We start from the raw sequence: 18,563 nt of genomic DNA, 5'->3' as shown, positions 1-18,563 counted from the left end.
TTAAAAACGATCCTACAATAGATTTACAGCTACATTACGAAATTATGTTCAAAAAAGTGTCATGCATAAGAAAAGTACCGACATTAGACAAATCTAATGTTGGTACTTTTCTTATGGTCCATCTTTACGTGGTAGAGCTATGCTTCGGCACGAATGGGCCGGCTCGACCGGAGAAATACCACTGGCTCACAGAAAACAGGCGTGAAACAGCGCTTGCGCTGTGTTTCGCCGAGTGAGTGAGTTTACCGGAGGCCCAATTCCCTACCCTTCCCTTCCCTATTCCCTTCCTTACCTCCCCTATCCTGTAATCTTATTCCCACTTAAAAGGCCTGCAACGCACCTGCAACTCTTCTGATGTTGCGTGTGTCCATGGGCGACGGAAGTTGCTTTCCATCAGGTGACCCGTTTGCTCGTTTGCCCCCTTATTTCATAAAAAAAAAACCATTTTTTTTTTTACTGTAATATTACAATGTAATATACTTACTTCTTATCCGCAGCCGCCGGCGTCAACACAGTCCTGCGATAACATCTCTACTGCCACGAAGGTTTTACAGCTATATAACGTAAGATTATTCGTAAAATTGTGTTCTACGAAAAATGTCGTGCGTTTCGCCTAATATTGGTTGTTTTCCCCTTCTATTATGGCACGGGAATTCGGTTGGCATGATTTATAGCTTATGCAAAGAATGAGAGGATATTTTCTACATCATAATTCAGCCTAGTTGAGATTAGAGGCGGGGTCGTATGAAAGATGATATATCAATCTACATTTTATCGTGAATCCCTTTTATTTACAAGAAATTAATATTATATTTTCCGACGAAAAATTTTTGTTGCGTTGTGACTTGTGTGATGTTATTATGTCTCTGGCATTATAGTTTTTTGTATTCTCAAGGTGTGAATCGTTTTTATAAAGGTACTTTTTTTTTAAAGATGACATGGAAAGTTTTTTAAACTATTCTTACTCGAAAGTGATGTGTGAACCCTGTCCACTCTCATTGGTTTTACTTATCTCTTACATTTTGAAGACCGTAATTCAAATGCTTAGCTATTATATGAGTTAGGTTTTCTCTTTGCAAAAGAACCAGCCGCCGTTCTTGTAGCTTACTGTTTAACCAATTTTTCAAAATAATGAATAAGTTAACTGAACCATGCTGGAACCTTAATAATTGCTATTTCAAAGAGTATTCAAATTGAAAACAGATATCCTAAGCCACATTTTATTGTTCACTTGGCCATACTATACAATGAGAAGTTCAAGGGCGACTAAATACCTCCTAATTGGCCTTCAGAGGTACGATTATGTTATAGCATTATTATGCTATAACAAAACAAGGAACGTGAAACACGAAAATTCATTATTTATGTACTTCTCATAAATTATAGCTGTTAAACGCTGATTCGTAGACCATTTGGGTAATAGGACGTGTATTATGTTAATTTAGTTCTCTATGATTAAATTATAAGTATACGATTAGTATAGCCACTTGGGGTTATAAATATAATGACGTACGACGTAAAAATGCGCAAAACTGTGGATTAGAAGGTCTACTGAATATTTTATTTGTTCTAGAGAAAAATATTGTATGTTCCGTCTCTCAAAGTAAATCCATGCCAAACTTCATCTGAATCAGTTCAGCCGTTTAAGCGTGATTAAGTATTTAATAGTATGGATTAAAAAAATAGCCGATTAAAAAGCCCTATTACTTAAATAGTAATTTCAATTTAACGCAACCCTGCAAGAACACGAACGCAAAATGTGTAGAAAATGCTAATCTTGACATTCATTTAACTAGGCCGAGCAATTACTTTAAATAGAACTAATTGTGATTCACGCTGAAAGTAAGGAACTTTGCCACAAAGTTCTCGAAAGTAAATTTTGATGAAAATTCATTTACGCCACAACCTCCATTAGGTTGCTCGTTATCTTCACGAGAATTAGTTTTTATATACCGAACTTAACGTTATACTCCGTATAATTGTTATATACCTCACTTAACGTTTTACTTCGTATTATTGTTATAACCGAAGTTATACGAAAATTATTAGGTCATTAGAATTCTCGCTCATATAACATTATGATCAGCGTCTTATAAAAATGATGTTAATTGATATAGTAATGATCAACCTTCATTATTATTGGTGTAATTTCTTTGAAAATAAAAAATTTCTAAAAATTACATAAATTATAAATATAATATTATTGGCATTCATAAATACTTCCACTTATGTCAAATATATATAATACCGTATCTTGTTAATGATAACAAGTATATAATTATGCCATTAATTGCCAATATATTATATCCCACAAACTGAATCGAAGAAAATATCATGATCTTGTGTCCTAAATCTCCATATTATTTAGTTGAAAATCCCCTTATATGACCTTCTAAATTACTTAATCTTAAAGAATTTCAATTAACATCACCTGAACCTCGGAAAAAAAAACAACATTTCAGGACTGGTTACTAGACAGATTAAGCAACAAATTAAAGCTCCATGCTCTTTAGTATTATTGACCTTAATAAAAACTGATTAATTAAATAATAATTTCTTTTATTTTATAAGGAAAAAAAGATTTCAATCCATATATTGTTTGGGATTTGTTTAAAAAAAATTAAAGGGATTCATGAAACTTTTTGATTTATTTTAATTCTGATCTCGCTAGTTTAACGTATTGTGTTAATCTACCATAGTAATATAGTTTTGGGTGAAATAAAACAAACCTGTCCTTGCAGTCTCGTTTAATTTATTTTTCGTATTTCATTTAAACTAATATAATAGGTACATCAAAACACACATGCGTAACAAATGAGGCTGGAAGATATGTAAGATCTGTGATACAATGTCGTCTACGATTTACAGAGTTATTGCTTAGTACCTTGCTTCCGTTTATTCGAATAGACCTCGTACGATTCAATAAAATATCTGATTCTTCGACACAATTGGTTCTATTTGTAGAGAATATTTTCTGTTTGCTTTGTAAGTTAAATTTTCTGTGGGGAATAATCTTGCATACGATAGAGCTGCAGCCTGTATATTTATATTATGAACAGTTCGTATTTCAATTAGTAAAAATTAAATGTTGAATAACACGATAGTACAGTGACATTTTAAAAACATCTATATAAAAAACTTATTTTTTAAATAATTAAAGTATATCATTAGGGTGTGAAAAATAATACCTACATTAAATTATTTATTGAAAACAGGCCACTCGAGGTATTTAGTAATCTACGCAAGTAATAACATAATCGCATAATCTAATTTTCTACTCAACTTAAGCTCAAACATAAAACTAAGTGTTACATGAATATTGAAACAGATACTGGTGTTTCATTGTTCTTAAGTAGAACAATAAAAGTTCATTGTCTGTTGAACAAACGTATTGCCTATTTCGCATCAACGGAAGAAAGGTTAACCTAAATCTAGTATTGAAACGGATATGTTACGTTCCACAAAGCACTAACACGTAGATAAAAGTAACATTAAACGCTGTGATATATTAATATTGTCATTGTTTACTTTAAGCAATTACGTATTAATATTACAATACATTACGAGGGGTACAAATTAGTCTTAATAGTACACGTTGGGTTAAAAAAAAGATCGGGCCCAAGTATACCAAGTTTTAATCGACTGTTTTTAACGGCAGGTTAAATTTTGGCAAACTTAGGCCCCACTTGAAAGGACTATAAATTAAAGTTGGGATGATTTGTAAAAAAATCTAGACTAACCTATGTACATATATTACAAACAGGAAAACTATGGCATAACAGAAAAGTTACGTGTAGGAATTAACTTTTAAGAGTTATATTATATATTTTACTATAAAATTCTTATTAAATTTATTATTAAATAAATAGATATTACATTATCATGATATTAAATTTCAACTATGATGCTTTGTAGCAATTTCATTTCTGAATATTAAATAAAGTAAATTGACGTATTTCACATCATAAGTTAATAGGACTTTAAAACAAGTTAATATTTTGAACGATTTTTTTTCAAAAGAGCGGGTCTGTATTGAAATTGGATTTCGATAATGCTCACCCTTAGTCTTTGTTAGCACAAAACAATGTTCCATTTTCCCGTAAATGCAGTCCAATCGAGCGTGTCTGTTTTATAGTACTAAAAGGTTAGACGGTGATTAGGATCGCTTCAACCATTGCGTGACTATAAAATGTTTCTAATCTACATTCTGGTACCACAAATAAACTATTAGTAGTACCACAATATACCCGAGTAAGCCATATTTTACCGGCCTAATTGATTTCGACGAATTTCTAAAGAATGTAACAAAAAGCGTTTGTTTTTTTAAGAAGGTCGCATGATTAAACGTAATTGGACATAATAATGAACGACACAAAATTGATGATGCCCTTTATATTTTGATGCCATGTTAACCTTAATCACTTAGGCCAGAGTTCATAATAAAATAAACGAAGATTAAAATTGAAATACTTCGTCGATTATCAAGGAATATTTGGATGAATTTCATAAATCTCAGACTAGATTGAAATAGTAGAAAAGAGAGTATATAAAAATTTACAAAGCATTTGCAAAAAGCTATAGTGTGATCACTGATCACTAATTCAAATATGTCACTTTATTATAATATTTTTATCAGTCTTATAACATAAATTTAAATATATTATATTTATAATTATATTATGCTGTATGAATGAATACTTAGTCTGAGATATACAAAATCATTTACAATAGGAATTGTGACTGAAACTTTTATGTAAAATTAGATGATTTTTTAACGTAATTACTGGATCTCTTTAATTTTTATATTTTACGGAAATATATTTAAGTAGTTATTAAATTCTTCGTAAGTAAAGAAATTATATTAAATAGAATAAACTGCAAAATAAAGAATCATTGTTGACATAAACACAATTGCCATCCTGCTTTGCCCAGCCTGCCTGTACTAATTATAAGATAATATTAACTATTATTGTTACTAGTACCTAAGCAAGCTACTGTACAACTATGGCACTATATCCAGTATATACGCACATATACTTATTTTCTTTAACATGGAATGATAACATGGAGTATTAAAATTGTAAATGAAATAAGTTTTAATATAAAACAGTCGTATAAGTAACATTAACGCTTAGAATGGCGAACAAATCAAGCGTTACAAAGGAATGTTATCGTTAAAGCCATTATCTTATAAGAAGTAAAATTTTGATATTTCAACTTTATTTACTTATCCAAAACTTTAATACGAAAGACGAGTACTTTTACCATGAAAATGTTGCAATTTTGAAAAGACCATCGATTGTATTGAACAATATTTTAGAATAAAATCAGAATGTTTGAAAAATCTGTAAAAAAATTGAAAAAAATACTCGTCTTTGTTTTAAACTCCGCTTCTTTCTTCCAGATATTTTCTACACATATCAACATAATATAGACTTTTTAGTGATTCATCCAATATTTATTTAACGTTCCGCATAGGAACAGATATTCTGTATCGAGCACCGATTAATGGAATTGTTTACATCTACTTATCTAAATCTAAAACATAAATTACTATGGCAACAACCTCGTTTGGTTACAGACTTGGGCTTCTCGCAACACTTAAACAGCAGTTCAACGACATTTACTTATCATTTCCAAATTAGGGGTAATCAGGGATTAATCTCTGTTTAAATGTTGGTGGAATCAGCCCTAATAGCTCGATTATTTAATTAATACAGGTCTATGCAAACAACGATTTTGTAATGTAGCAAATTAAATATTATATTTGGCAGTGCATTCAAAGGCTAGTAGTTGTTTAATGAAACATAAAATTGGTTATAAAATCGTTACTCAATTATTTTGATATCACATACGAAAGCCGGCATTTAAAATTACTTTATAGTTTTGGTTGACTGAAAATTTTGGGTATATTTGAAATTATATAAAATTAATTTTTGATTTGTACACAATATAATATGATTAAGTCAAATGATATTAAAAATAAAAATAAAATATATTTTATGTGAAACAGTGCCGGGCGGTGTTCGTATTTCACAAGGATGTGTAAACCTATATTTAATTCAAAAGATAATATTTATATTTCAATATAAAATTGTAATTTTATCAATCGCATAATGCATAGACCTTTTTGTTACGAATATTGTTATTAACAGGTACTGTAAATATAAAATAATACTTCATTGAATGTCTTAGTGGTAGGGTTGCTACATAGGCCTTAAGTTTGGCCCAAATCGGGACTTCGCAACCCTAGTTTCCCAAATTATACCCGGATTCTACTTATTTAAGACGACATTATTGCAGCTTTGTCCTTTCTACGATATAATCTGTCACCGATCAAACTACAAATAAGTATTGTCATGAATTAAAGTACAAGTTGGAAGCCGGCTACATGAAGTTGCAGCAGATAACGTGTCGTCGCGACACGTAATTTCTATGTATTTCTTTGAATCTGTCGCTAGCTTCGTGTATAGAAATACAAACCAGTAGAATCGTTGCGACACGTCGTCTGCAGTTGCGACCTTCCACTCGATTCCAACTTGTACCTTTAATGTCGCCGAAACTGTAAACCGAAGGCATACTCATTGGTCGCAAAACTCCAAAGCCTAAAATGCTGTTGAAAAAAAGTAGACTAGATCGAACAAGGAACGAAGCTGCATTACTGTTGCATTAAGTAGAATCAGTCGCAACCTAGTCACAATACCTCACCTCCGTCATCGGTCGTATCGGGTTTTTGATGTCAATGTGTCGTCCACTGGACTTGATGCTAGAGACGCAGCCTTGAAGCCCGGAGTAGAAGGCTTCTGGCAACCCCAGGGGGAGTGAAGGTGATCCTCCTGTATGACGAAGAATTTTTTGTATTATCGTTCTATACAGCGAAGAAATATATTAGGAAGTATTTTCAGTACTTTATTGAATAACACTTCATTCATTGACTGTATTTTAAGTTCACATTAACACAAGGCTAAGAACTCTAAAGCTTCTATTGCGAGGCACAGTATAGCTAAAAGGTAATATTTTATGAATAAATATTAGCCTTTTTATTAGTATGTCATAACTCATAAATAATCATTTATTTCTTAAAAATATGAGTGTAAAAATATTGCTACCTTATACGTATTTATAGTACATGCTTCTATCAAGACGTAATGTAATGTATAAGCAATAAGGGCCTTAGCTCTACCATGAGTTTAAAGCTATAGTATTTATCGATACTCGATACCGACTACGTAAATATTTAGTATGGTGATTTTTGTTCCGCGAGTGACCGCTAGAGGCGCTGTAAAATTTGCCGTACTAAATATTTACGTACTCGGTATTGAGTATCGATAAATAATATAGCTTTTAACTCATGGTAGAGCTACTGATCACAGTTACACCACATCTACCGAGTAAGTTGGTGAGATAGTGGCCAATAAAATTGGCCGAGAGCACTGTAAAAACAGAACAATGAACAAAAATGTCAGTCACTTACCAATCCAAAGCTTGGGGTTAGCCTTCGAGAGTACTAACAGCGACTGTGAGTACCCTCTTATAGGCGGGGAGTCGTCAACTTGCAACATGGCCAGTCTCTTCCGCCGCCGCACCACCGCCGTATGCCACATCCCATCATCTACCCTCTCCTTAGACTCTATGCTTTGGAACCAGTCCTCGTTCAGAGCAGAATTCATCTCCTTGACATCAGTATCGGTGTACAACAGCTGCAGTCTACCTTTGCTAATACCAAGGCCCACGAAATCTTGAGGCCGCACGCCGATCTTTCTTCGCCACATCAAAAGGCCAGAGTCAGAGTTAGTCCGGAATTTGATCTCGTATCTTATACCACGGAGATTACGATTTCTAAAAACATGTGAAACCTTGTAACCAAAATTTACAGGCAATTATGATGTTACAAAGTAAATATATTATTGCAAAAAATATTCAAGTAAACGTATGCTTGGATACGTTGTTAAAATATTCTTTTTTATTATTTTGAATCTAAATACACTGTATAATATTATACTCTCTATGATTCAACGATAATATTTTGACATTCAGAAAAGTATTTTACTTATTTTATTTTAGCCGCGATATATTTTATAAGATTGTGATTTTTGAAATAAAAACATAAGGGATAGTTTAAAACTTCTCTCTAGGGTGGAAATGCAACAAGCTTCATCATAACATCATAATTTACTGTCGTCATAATAAAAAAGAAAGTTACATTCTAAAGTTTAAATTACAAAACATTTACCAATCGGAATTCCAAGTCGTTTCACTCGAAACAACAAAAGGAGTCCAGACATCTTGACTTATTAAAAGACATCAAATGAAGAACTAATGGGTGTGAAGTGGGTAACAGTTGGGTTGTTATTGAAAGGATTCTTGCGAGAGTCGACCGCGGCACGTACGACCACTCGCCGGGATCCGATACGACTTCACAACGCTAATGAACCCTGATTACAATTAGCTCAGAAGGGGTTTAGGGTTCTTCATAATCTAAGGGGTCCTTTGATATAAAAAAATGTTTTTTCTTTAATTTTGGTCAATAGATAAAAGTTACAAAAATTAAAATGGTGTGCATTTTGTGATATTTCATAAGTTACAAGAAAAAATGTAATTCATAATTCTTCAATAAATAAGATATTATTAATAACTAGCTGTTGCCCGCGACTTCGTCCGCGTCAACATAGTATACTTAATAACAAAGATGGATAGCCCTCTAACAAATATGAAAAAAGTAAAATATAACCTCCTCCTTTTTGGAAGTAGGTTAAAAAGTAGCCTAAGTTACACCTTACTACATCAGCTATCTACCAGAAAAAGTCCCGGCAAAATAGCTCCAGCCGTTTCAGAGATTAGCCGGAACAAACAGACAGACAGACAGACATACAGACAAAAATTGTAAAAAATGTTATTTTGGTGTATGTGTCATAATATATAGATTCATAAGCATGTAGTAAAAAACGGTTCTTTGAATATTACAAACAGACACTCTAATTTTATTTAAAAATATGTATAGATGTATAGATGTATTTAGATATAAATGTATAGATTAATAGAAAAATAATTCAATTTTTCGAGATGTGTTTTATGAATGGAATATGCTAGCGTATAGCGTAGCTACGGCGTAGCACGTGTCTACGCCGTAGCTACGCTACGCGTAACTGTTATCCTATGAAAGACGTGCATAACATTAACGAAACCGTAAAAAATTGATAAATAATAAAAAAGTTACTTAATGATTTCGTCAGCAATTCAAATATTATATAAGTCTAGGTATTTTATTTAACCAAAATAGTTTTCTGAATGTCGAATAAAATTAATTATGAAAACCTTTAAAACCTTCCAAGTCACACTTTACAAAGGATATTAAGATTCAATAGAAATAATTACCTAATCTAATATTATTAATTTTATTAGTTTGTCTGTCCCTTTGTATACTATCTTACATCGTAATGTCCATCACCAACCTCAGTGTTAGTTTGTAAGCTAGAAAACAGAAAATATATTAATGTGGAAGAATTATGATAAAAGAGGTTTAATTAATAAATTCTACCTATGTGTAAATGCAATAAAGAACATTCATTCATTCATTCAATCTAGCGCCTAAATTCTTAACTACCGTTAAAAGTTATTTTGCTGCAGATAGTACTCGATAAAGCGTGCTTTATTTATAGTAATTACAATTTAAGCATCGAAAGATCTTAAATGTTTCAAAAAAATATTCATGTTAACAAAATTTTAAATATTACATTAGCTATGTAAATAAAAGTTGCAGGCAAAAAAGGACCACTTTTTAAAATGGGCCAAACATTTTATGGCAGTGAACAACATTAAATTTGTAGCGAAACTGCACTTTAGAACAGAATCAACGGTAATAACATTTTCATAGTGAACTATGTAAAACCGTTTGCAATGTAACGCGCAGGGGAGCTTGGGTAACCAAAATCACCTCAGATGGCTCAGGGTTGCCACACACTAGTTTTAAATTTATTTTATTTTCATTGCTAAGCATTAATGTTTGTTAAATGGAATTATGAAACATGCTTAATTATTTAGAATTAAATATAGAAGTAGATAATATTAGAGTTTTACTAAACTTAGTAAACTTACAAGATTAATAACTATTAATCTTGTAAGTTGGTACTTAATATAATATTTTAAACATCTATTGAACAGTTGCTTTGAGACCATTTTGTCCTGATTTTTTTTCTAATCAACTGTTCAACGGGTGTTTAAATATTTTGTAGTAAGACCGTTAGAGTTTTACTAAGTTATTAATCTTGTAAGTTGGTACATAATATTACGTTAATAATGTATAATATTTCACCTACAATTTAACGTACTCTTCAAGTTATTTTAAATCATCAATCGAACCAAAAACTATAGACGATGTAGAAATAAAAGTAATAGTAGTAGAATGAAAAGCAATTCGTTGAAAGAGTTAATAAAGAGAATAATTTCAATTACCTCCGTCCGCCGCGACTCCTGTACGAGAAGTAATTGTTTCCGGTGAAGTGAACGGGCGCTCCGTCGCTTAGCATCTCCACTTTTAATTGCACCTCGCAGTTCCTTCCCTGGTAGCCGTCTCGACACATGCATTTGTATTCGTTTAGCAGCGGTATGCACGAGCCGTTGTTCTTGCATGGCGTGAGACCTGAGATAATGTGTGATTTTGAATGAAAAAGATATAAAGCTAGGTTAACAGGTGTTGATGGGATTGGCTGTTTCCCTCGCTTACGTGTAATGTAACGCATGAATTGTATAAAAAATAATATAGTTACTTAATATGCGTACGCGTGTTACAACTACGAGCATAAAACAGGCATGTTAATTGTTACATGTACTAGTTATACAAATATGTATTTCGCAGATTTTTTTTATTTTTTCTTGCTAAATCAATTTAATGAAAAATAACATATCCAAAAAATTTATGCCAACAAAAAACATTCTGTCTTACTAAAATCATTAAAAACATTGACATAAAATGCCCTGTAAATTATATTCCCATTGTGCCAGCCCTAGCGTATCAAAACATTACTCATTCCTCCCTGCACTTACCGTCCCCACAAGGCGGTCCGGTGTACTTAGTCACGCCGCTAGTGGCGCACGGCAGTCGATCCTCCTCGGCCACTATGGCGCACTTGGCCGACTCCGCACCGTACAGCGGTAGAGGGCTGCCGTTAACAAAGACCTGTTGCACTGCGCCTATGAAACTGCTGGTCACGGCCGACATCTTGTGCGGTCGGATGTAGGCCCTGAAAAAATTTGATCTGTAGCATGTTTTTTTTTTTTAATAGAACAGGGGAAAAGGAACTCTTTGTAGTCGGATGTAGGCGCAGAAAACTTATCATTTTCAAAAAATGTTAAGGTAGAATGATTCTGATTTCTGAACGAATCATTAAGGGTTAGTTCACATTGGAAATTAACGAGGCGATTCAAAAGTGAACTTTATATTTTACACAATATTTAGACTGACATGCCCCCGTGGGCTTCTTTCAGCAATTTTGAGTGCAAATGTATAACATCACCTCGTCATGTTGCAATGTGAATTGACCCTAAAGCGTTCCAAAGACAAACATATTTTCTTAATTTCTTTAAGTACCAAAGTGATCCAAGCTGGATTATTTTTTAAAATAAAAAAAACATACACGTACAAAAATTACATTTCAGAAACAAGTATGCCTCCGAGTACTATTACTTTCAAACTTATCCTGTATTTTAATTCTCACAAAATACTTTTAACAAAATAAGAAACCCGCTAACGCTGTTGATGGTTGAAAGCCCGAAAATCTCGACGTCAAACATTATTAATATTTTGAGTAAATTCATCATTTTTGGAGGAAAACTGGAATATTATGATTATGAGAATTTAAGGCGTCACCTCAGAATAATCCCTCGACTTACTTTGAGATAATTTAATTTGTTCTACGACGTTGGCTGTATTTATACATTTTCGCTGATAACATTTTTACACATTTTATTTTTATCCTGAGGGCGGAAAATTATATTGGCGAAAGCTTATAAATGCAAATCTTTTTTTCTGAGATAAAAAATGAATAGATTTTTGTAAATCTTGCAAAGATCTTTGTTTCAGTTAACTTTTGTTATTTCTCTCATTATGTGCGAATATTATATTTTTAAATCCGGGTTAACTTTGATTTAAATCTGTACCAGTGTAACGAAATGTAGCAGTAGAAGATACAGAAAATAATATATCAACTCAATTCATTCCAAGCGTTATTTTAAAAGGTTTTATTTAAGTTGCTCTGTATGTATGTAAGTATGTATGTTCGGGTGGAATTTTGGAACTCAATTTTGAAGTAAATATATTTAACCGATTGAGATGAAATTTTGCATACACGTTTAGTTTGGATGACAATGCACGATATGGTATGTGATATCACTCTAAATCCAATATGGCCGACCATCCCAGATGGCGAAATAGTTATTTTCTATGATGTCCTACAATATGGATATTAAATGAAAGGGTAAGGGCTGCGGTAAAAGCTTTTTTTTCAAATTTTTTTTTATTATAATTTGTTAACTTCACATAGATCACTTACGGTAGAGAGCCGATGAATAACGGTATAGCCAAGTCCAGATGAGCCAACGGGGGTGGGGCTACGGCCCGCTGTGTAGGGCTTCGGTCCAGCTGCAGGGAGCCGTGGCGCTCCGCCCGCGCCGCTCGCACGCGGTGCCATCGACCTTTTGTCACTGGTACTGATGACCTATATGAATAATGGCAATTAAATATACAAAAACTAATAAAAAAATATAAAAATTATTAAATTGGACATAAATAATATAGATAACTAGAGGACGCCCGAACTCCGTTGCACCAAAATTTGTTTATCGCGCTGGAACCGTACATTTTTCGGGCATAAAAACTTATGTCCTTTCCCGGGACTAAAAATATCTCCATGCCAAATTTCAGCAAAATCGGTTCATCGGTTAAAGCGTGAAGAGGTAACAGGCAGACAGACAGACGGACAGACAGACACACTTTCGCATATTTTATAATATTAGTATGGAAGTGTGGATATTGTTTTCAATAAATTGCCTACAGCACGCATTTGAGAACCCAAAAAGTTGAGTCGATAGTTTTAAAATTCTAAATTGTGAGTTTTCCTCCCTACATTTTGTGTTTGCTCCGTACTATACAAAAGCGAAATATAAAATGCATAGCTACAACATGTTAGCAACAAAAGTTGTATGCTTATTCTTTGTAATTACATACTCCGCGACTAAAATTATTTGGAGCGCCATTTTGTATACTAGACTTGATGAGAAACATTCCTAGCCTAACATTTTTGCAGGTACACGTGGTATGTTTGCCAACATGAGCAGAAATTTTAAGCGAAAATTATTGAAATACTCATTATATTCTAGATTCTAGAACTAGTTTAGAATGCTTAGCTTGTGAAAATAAACTTAAGTAATTTTGAGTTAATATGTTCACTAGATGCCCGCAACTTATTTGCGATTTTTGACAAAATTAAGAAAATGTAATTTATTACATTTTATATTTCTATAACAAGTAAAAAACTACCTGTATAATGTACGGGGGAACAATAAAAAAAAAGAAAAAACTTATTAATTATAAAGAAAAAACTAAAAAACTTATTTGCGCAGCAATTCGTTTAAAGCAGGAAAATTGTACATTCTTCCTTTATCATCATATAATTAATATTATATCCTTTCTCATGACTTACAGTATCTAAATAAAAATCATAGTGGTCGAAAGGTTTATGCGTAAAGTAACAGTTGGGGCCTAACTGTTAGGCTATCAGACATACTTTCTTTATCATACTTTTGGCATACTTCATACGTGAAAAAATTCTAAAACAATTTTCAGATTATCATCACGCAAGTTATTTCATTTCTAAACAGCAAATCGTTTAAACATAGCTAAGCTTTATTTGCCAAGTTCATAACTTTAGCAACACGGAGCTATAAATTATGGAATAGCCCTTCGCCGTTATGAGTTTACTTGCTAACTCCACCTAACTATGTCTCACCCTGCCGAACAAAGCTCAGAGATAGTTCCCGAGTTATGAGACTATTCGGTCCATTCTATTGTTGATCCTCCACCTGATTCCTATATCGCTTATTTGACAAAAATACTTTGGTAATGAGAAAATTTTCACGCATTGGAATTTTGGCAATATCATATTAATTATGGCCAAATTATTGTCACATATTATTATAACACGGTCACATTAAGTTGACGCATCGCTGGAATGCAATAACATGCCCGCTCCATAATGACGTCATCAAACCATGCATCTAGTTAATGTGGCCGTATTATAAATATTATATTGCATTATTTTTTTAGCTTTAAATTTTCTAGATCATGCGCTATTAGCATATTTTCTTTTATTTTGTTCAGTGGCTCGAATTTCAATGTGATTCCTTTTTATTTACTGAACACACTTCAGATTGTTCGCAATAATTGAAGATCACCCATCCATTCATATTTTAAAGAGTTAAAAGTATTAAGCAGAATAAACACATTGAACATTTAAAAAATAAAGGAATTTAATTGAGTGAACACAATTAATGAATTCAATGATCGGTAAATAGTAAAAAAGAAAACAAAAGTATAATGTTACTTACGTAATATTGGCGATTCCACTTCCCAAGTTGAACCGAAACTGAACATATCCGTTGACTAAGTTGATAGAAACGAAATCCCCTTTGGCCTTGCTAGATTGGCCTGTGTAAAGCAACATGCCTGAGAAACGGTTCGTTAGGAACCAAATTTCGATACTGAAAGCCTTGCCCAGGCCTTCGAGAGTCGGTAACTCGATATAGCTGGTACCGTTAAACTGAGGAGTCCAAGTTTCCTGAACGACGTTCACATCTGCAAACAATGAGGCGATGATAAATGGTTCTTTGACAAATTATTGTTTCGGTACATGCTAGTTTAGAACTTAGTTACATAATGATTCGCTCGAGAGTTCGACCTTTGTTAAAGATCAATTAGTATTATACTTGCGAACTTATTTTCAGAACGATATTGCGAACAATTTTAATAATGGCTCCGACGATAAAGGGATCGCAACAAAAGAATAATACAAACAATTTACCATTGTTACAAGTGTTGCCATTAGAATCTATTTCGCCTCCGAAAAGGCATCGGCACACGTGTCCGCCGTCCGGCCCAATATCGCACAAAAGCCCCTCATCATACCCGCACGGGTTCGACTCGCACGGATCTAATCTCTCCTCACAATTGCCTCCTTGAAATCCAATAGGACAGCTACATGTATACTCCATAGAGTCCGCTATAGACCGACACGTCGCCCCGTTTTTGCACGGCATACTCAGGCACGGATTCGACTGACACTCCTTTACGTTCTCTATCGACACCACTAGGGAATCCGGCCGGCCGAGCTTCTTCGTCACCTGATGACGGATTATCCTCAGATATTTTATGCATCCCACGAATCCGGCTCTCGTTCCTATGTTTTCGTAAACCCTGGGAAGTAAATAAGATCATTAGGCCCGAGGATAATTCATGGTAAGCCAACGTAAGTAGGTCACCTTCCCTAAAAGGTAACAAAAGGAATTATACCGCCGCCCGTATACCCAAATCTATTATCGCGTAGCTAGTAACTTACCTAATTTTTATCTTATGCTAAAAGATTATATTTTATTATACGGACAGTATTTTATTCGCGAAATTTATATTACTCATGGGCTTTAAGGTGCGGGAGAATATAATGAATGAGGCTTGAAAATGGTCTTCAATTAAACATGTCACAAAAAATGTTGATTATTTTATCACACCTAATGTTGCAAAATTCTGGGCCTAAAATCTAATGCCTCGCCAATGTTTTTTTGATTCTGACAAAGGTTTTGACAGATGATTAAGTGATTTCTTCGTTTACGATGCTTTAGGATTTCGCATTTAATTTAGTAAAATTAACGGAAGCAACTTGCCTTTTGACTCGGTAGAGAAATTGTATCTTATCTTCTATAATATACAACAAACGACAATAATATTATTATATCTACACGAGAACAATCATTTAATTAACTGACAACATTTACATAGCGCTCTAACCGCAGACATCAATGTTTGAATGTAATATTATCCAACTTAGCTTTGAGTTAGCGAAGCTATTATATTAAACTAATATATCTGAGTAGTTTTCGTTTTAAGTTCACGTGCTAAAGGCAGTCTTTCCAATAAACACAATAGAATATTCATTAACGAAATAAGAGCTTTTGTTATGAGGAACAGCAATTAATTAAAAGGTTAATTTATTTTAGAATGACCCATTATAATATTTCATTGTTGTTTCATTGCAGTTAGCGGTTTCTCTTGCTTATGTTTCCTAATTTAAAACCATTACTCGTCCTTTATTTTTAATCATTTGGAGTAATTTTTCTGTGGTTAAATGTAAATTTGAGATTTATTCAGTAACTGGATCTTGCGTGCTTTTTTTTATTTTAAGTTTGTCACATGAGATCCGGTTTTTAGCAAAAAAAATTTATTTAAAACGGTGTCCTTTTCCGGACCTCAAAGTATCTAAATCGGTTCAGCTGCTTTTTAAAGAGGACACTATAATATTGGCAGACCGAAACAGTTTCTCATTTTTATGTACGGAATTCAACTTACCTGGAATAATTAGTAGGCACGCTGCCAATAAAGGCATCTTCAGCTAGATCTAAAGCCTTCAGATTTCCATTGGACTGTCCAGTTATATCCTCCATACTGTCCACGGATAGTATTCCATCCCTGTGATATCTCTTCGCCGATACTTTATGATATTCGTTCAATTTTATTTTCTCCAGAGATGTCAACACTAACGCTCCATTTCCAAGATTGTATCTGGGACAAGCAAATTTTATTATTATAACTAAATTTTGCGTTATATCTTTTTATGATAATTTGTATCATTAAAACACTTGGAAAGTGAGCAGTTCATAGATCCTCATTTTAACAATTTGTAATATTACTTTTTATTTTATTATTTATTATTATTAAAGAACTAACTAGTTTTTCAATTAATTGAAACGATATGAATTTGTGTATATAATTTGTTTTATCGTTTCTATATTTGACCTGACTGGGCGTTTCACCACTTTCCGATAAGTGTCGGATATGCTATCTGACACTTATTTGATAGATAGAGTATGGATTATCTGTCAGATAAGTAGTAGATAGCCTATCCGACACTTATCGGGAAGTGATAAAACAGGCTCTTGAAGGTTTAGCAAGTACAAATGCGATATGAAAATGAAATACCATTTTACAAGTTGCTCACCTGAATTCCAAATATCCGTTTACCAAAGCGAGCGAAACAAAGTCGCCCGTGCCATCCGACTTCTGCTGATTGTACAATATCACCCCGTTTTCGGAGAACGCCTTAAATTCGATATCTATATTCAGCTTATGGTAAGCCTTCAACGGTTTTAGGCGTACGTAGGATGATCCGTCGAACGAAGGAGTCTCTATGTAGGGGAAAGGTACGACGTCTTTTATGATAGTCTCGCAGTTCGCTCCTGTGTGTTGTTCTGTACACACACAGGCGTATGTGGAGCCGGGCAGGTCTATACAGGTGCCCATGTTGTAGCACGGCTCGGATATACACGCACTGTACTCCTCGGTCGGCTCCTGTGTCGCTTGTTCTACAACAATTGAGATAGAAAACATAGGTTCTAGAACAATTGAGATAGAAATCATAGGTTCTAGAACAATTTGAAATCATTAGTATCTTCCTTGAGGAGATTTTTAATTTTATTCTCTATTATTTATCGTAGGAAAAATTATAAATCCTCTGTTTATTCTGAGACTATCAAAAATATTATTTTAGTAACAAAACTGGATACATAATGCGGATAATATTAGTAATTTATAATTTAACCTATTTCATTTTGACTATTTTTAACCTATTCCGTTTAAAACTAGGTTTAAATTTCATTCGAACATGCATGGCCGCTTGTTCAAATATAACGGTTATAGAGCACTACTTTAATTATTATTTTTACGCAGCTCTTCCACATAATAATCATTACAGAAACTAATTTAGGTTTTATAGAGCTATTTAGCTTATAGCACAAGTCTAGACGGACTAATCAACAGAATAGAGATACAGATATTAACCCGAGCTGTATAATTCCAAAACATAATTTACAATTGAATAAATGAGTAGCTGCTGCCAATGCGAGCTGCTTATTTATTCCATTACGAAGTCGGTATAAAAGTTGTTTAACAGAACGCTACCAATTATTTAGACACGAATAGTGCTAAATAGGTTATTACGTAACAGACGAAAAATACTAAAAAACAGTTCTTTGAACCTAAAAAAGAAGGAAAGAAAAACATATAAGTAATATTATACTAACTTAACTTTAACTTTAAAAGCTATTTATTTCACAAAACGTCTAAGAACCGTAAAGAGAGATGGATAAAAATATATCTTTGTTTGTACGTTTTTTTCTAAAGTTTTCCCATTTTCGGAGTCAAGCGTTATTTACTACCAAATAAGAACTTACTTATCTATAATGCTAATAAAGTCGTTATTCCAAGTTCGTAAAATTCTCTATATAAATCTGCGGACATAATA

General features: G+C 33.2%; 1 protein-coding gene across 4 annotated transcripts in view; it reads right to left on the bottom strand.

The window, feature by feature from the left end:
- Positions 1-6,506: 6,506 nt before the first annotated feature.
- The window catches only part of LOC121730252 (agrin-like), a 228,620-nt gene continuing 216,563 nt past the window's right edge, over positions 6,507-18,563 (bottom strand). For all 4 annotated transcript variants that reach the window (XM_042119222.1, XM_042119223.1, XM_042119221.1 and 1 more), the window contains 9 exons: positions 17,262-17,625; positions 16,613-16,825; positions 15,075-15,466; positions 14,602-14,848; positions 12,549-12,713; positions 11,044-11,240; positions 10,453-10,639; positions 7,475-7,839; positions 6,507-6,836 (listed from right to left, as the gene is read on the bottom strand). In XM_042119222.1, the coding sequence (XP_041975156.1) occupies positions 6,691-6,836; positions 7,475-7,839; positions 10,453-10,639; positions 11,044-11,240; positions 12,549-12,713; positions 14,602-14,848; positions 15,075-15,466; positions 16,613-16,825; positions 17,262-17,625 (2,276 nt within the window). In that variant the 3' untranslated portion in view covers positions 6,507-6,690. The remainder of the gene's footprint in view (positions 6,837-7,474; positions 7,840-10,452; positions 10,640-11,043; positions 11,241-12,548; positions 12,714-14,601; positions 14,849-15,074; positions 15,467-16,612; positions 16,826-17,261; positions 17,626-18,563) is intronic.

The sequence above is a fragment of the Aricia agestis genome, chromosome 9, assembly GCF_905147365.1.
Source record: "Aricia agestis chromosome 9, ilAriAges1.1, whole genome shotgun sequence".
In the NCBI taxonomy this organism is placed as follows: Eukaryota; Metazoa; Arthropoda; class Insecta; order Lepidoptera; family Lycaenidae; genus Aricia; species Aricia agestis.
The sequence above is the reverse complement of the archived record's forward strand: the minus strand, read 5'-3'. Positions and strand labels throughout refer to the sequence as shown.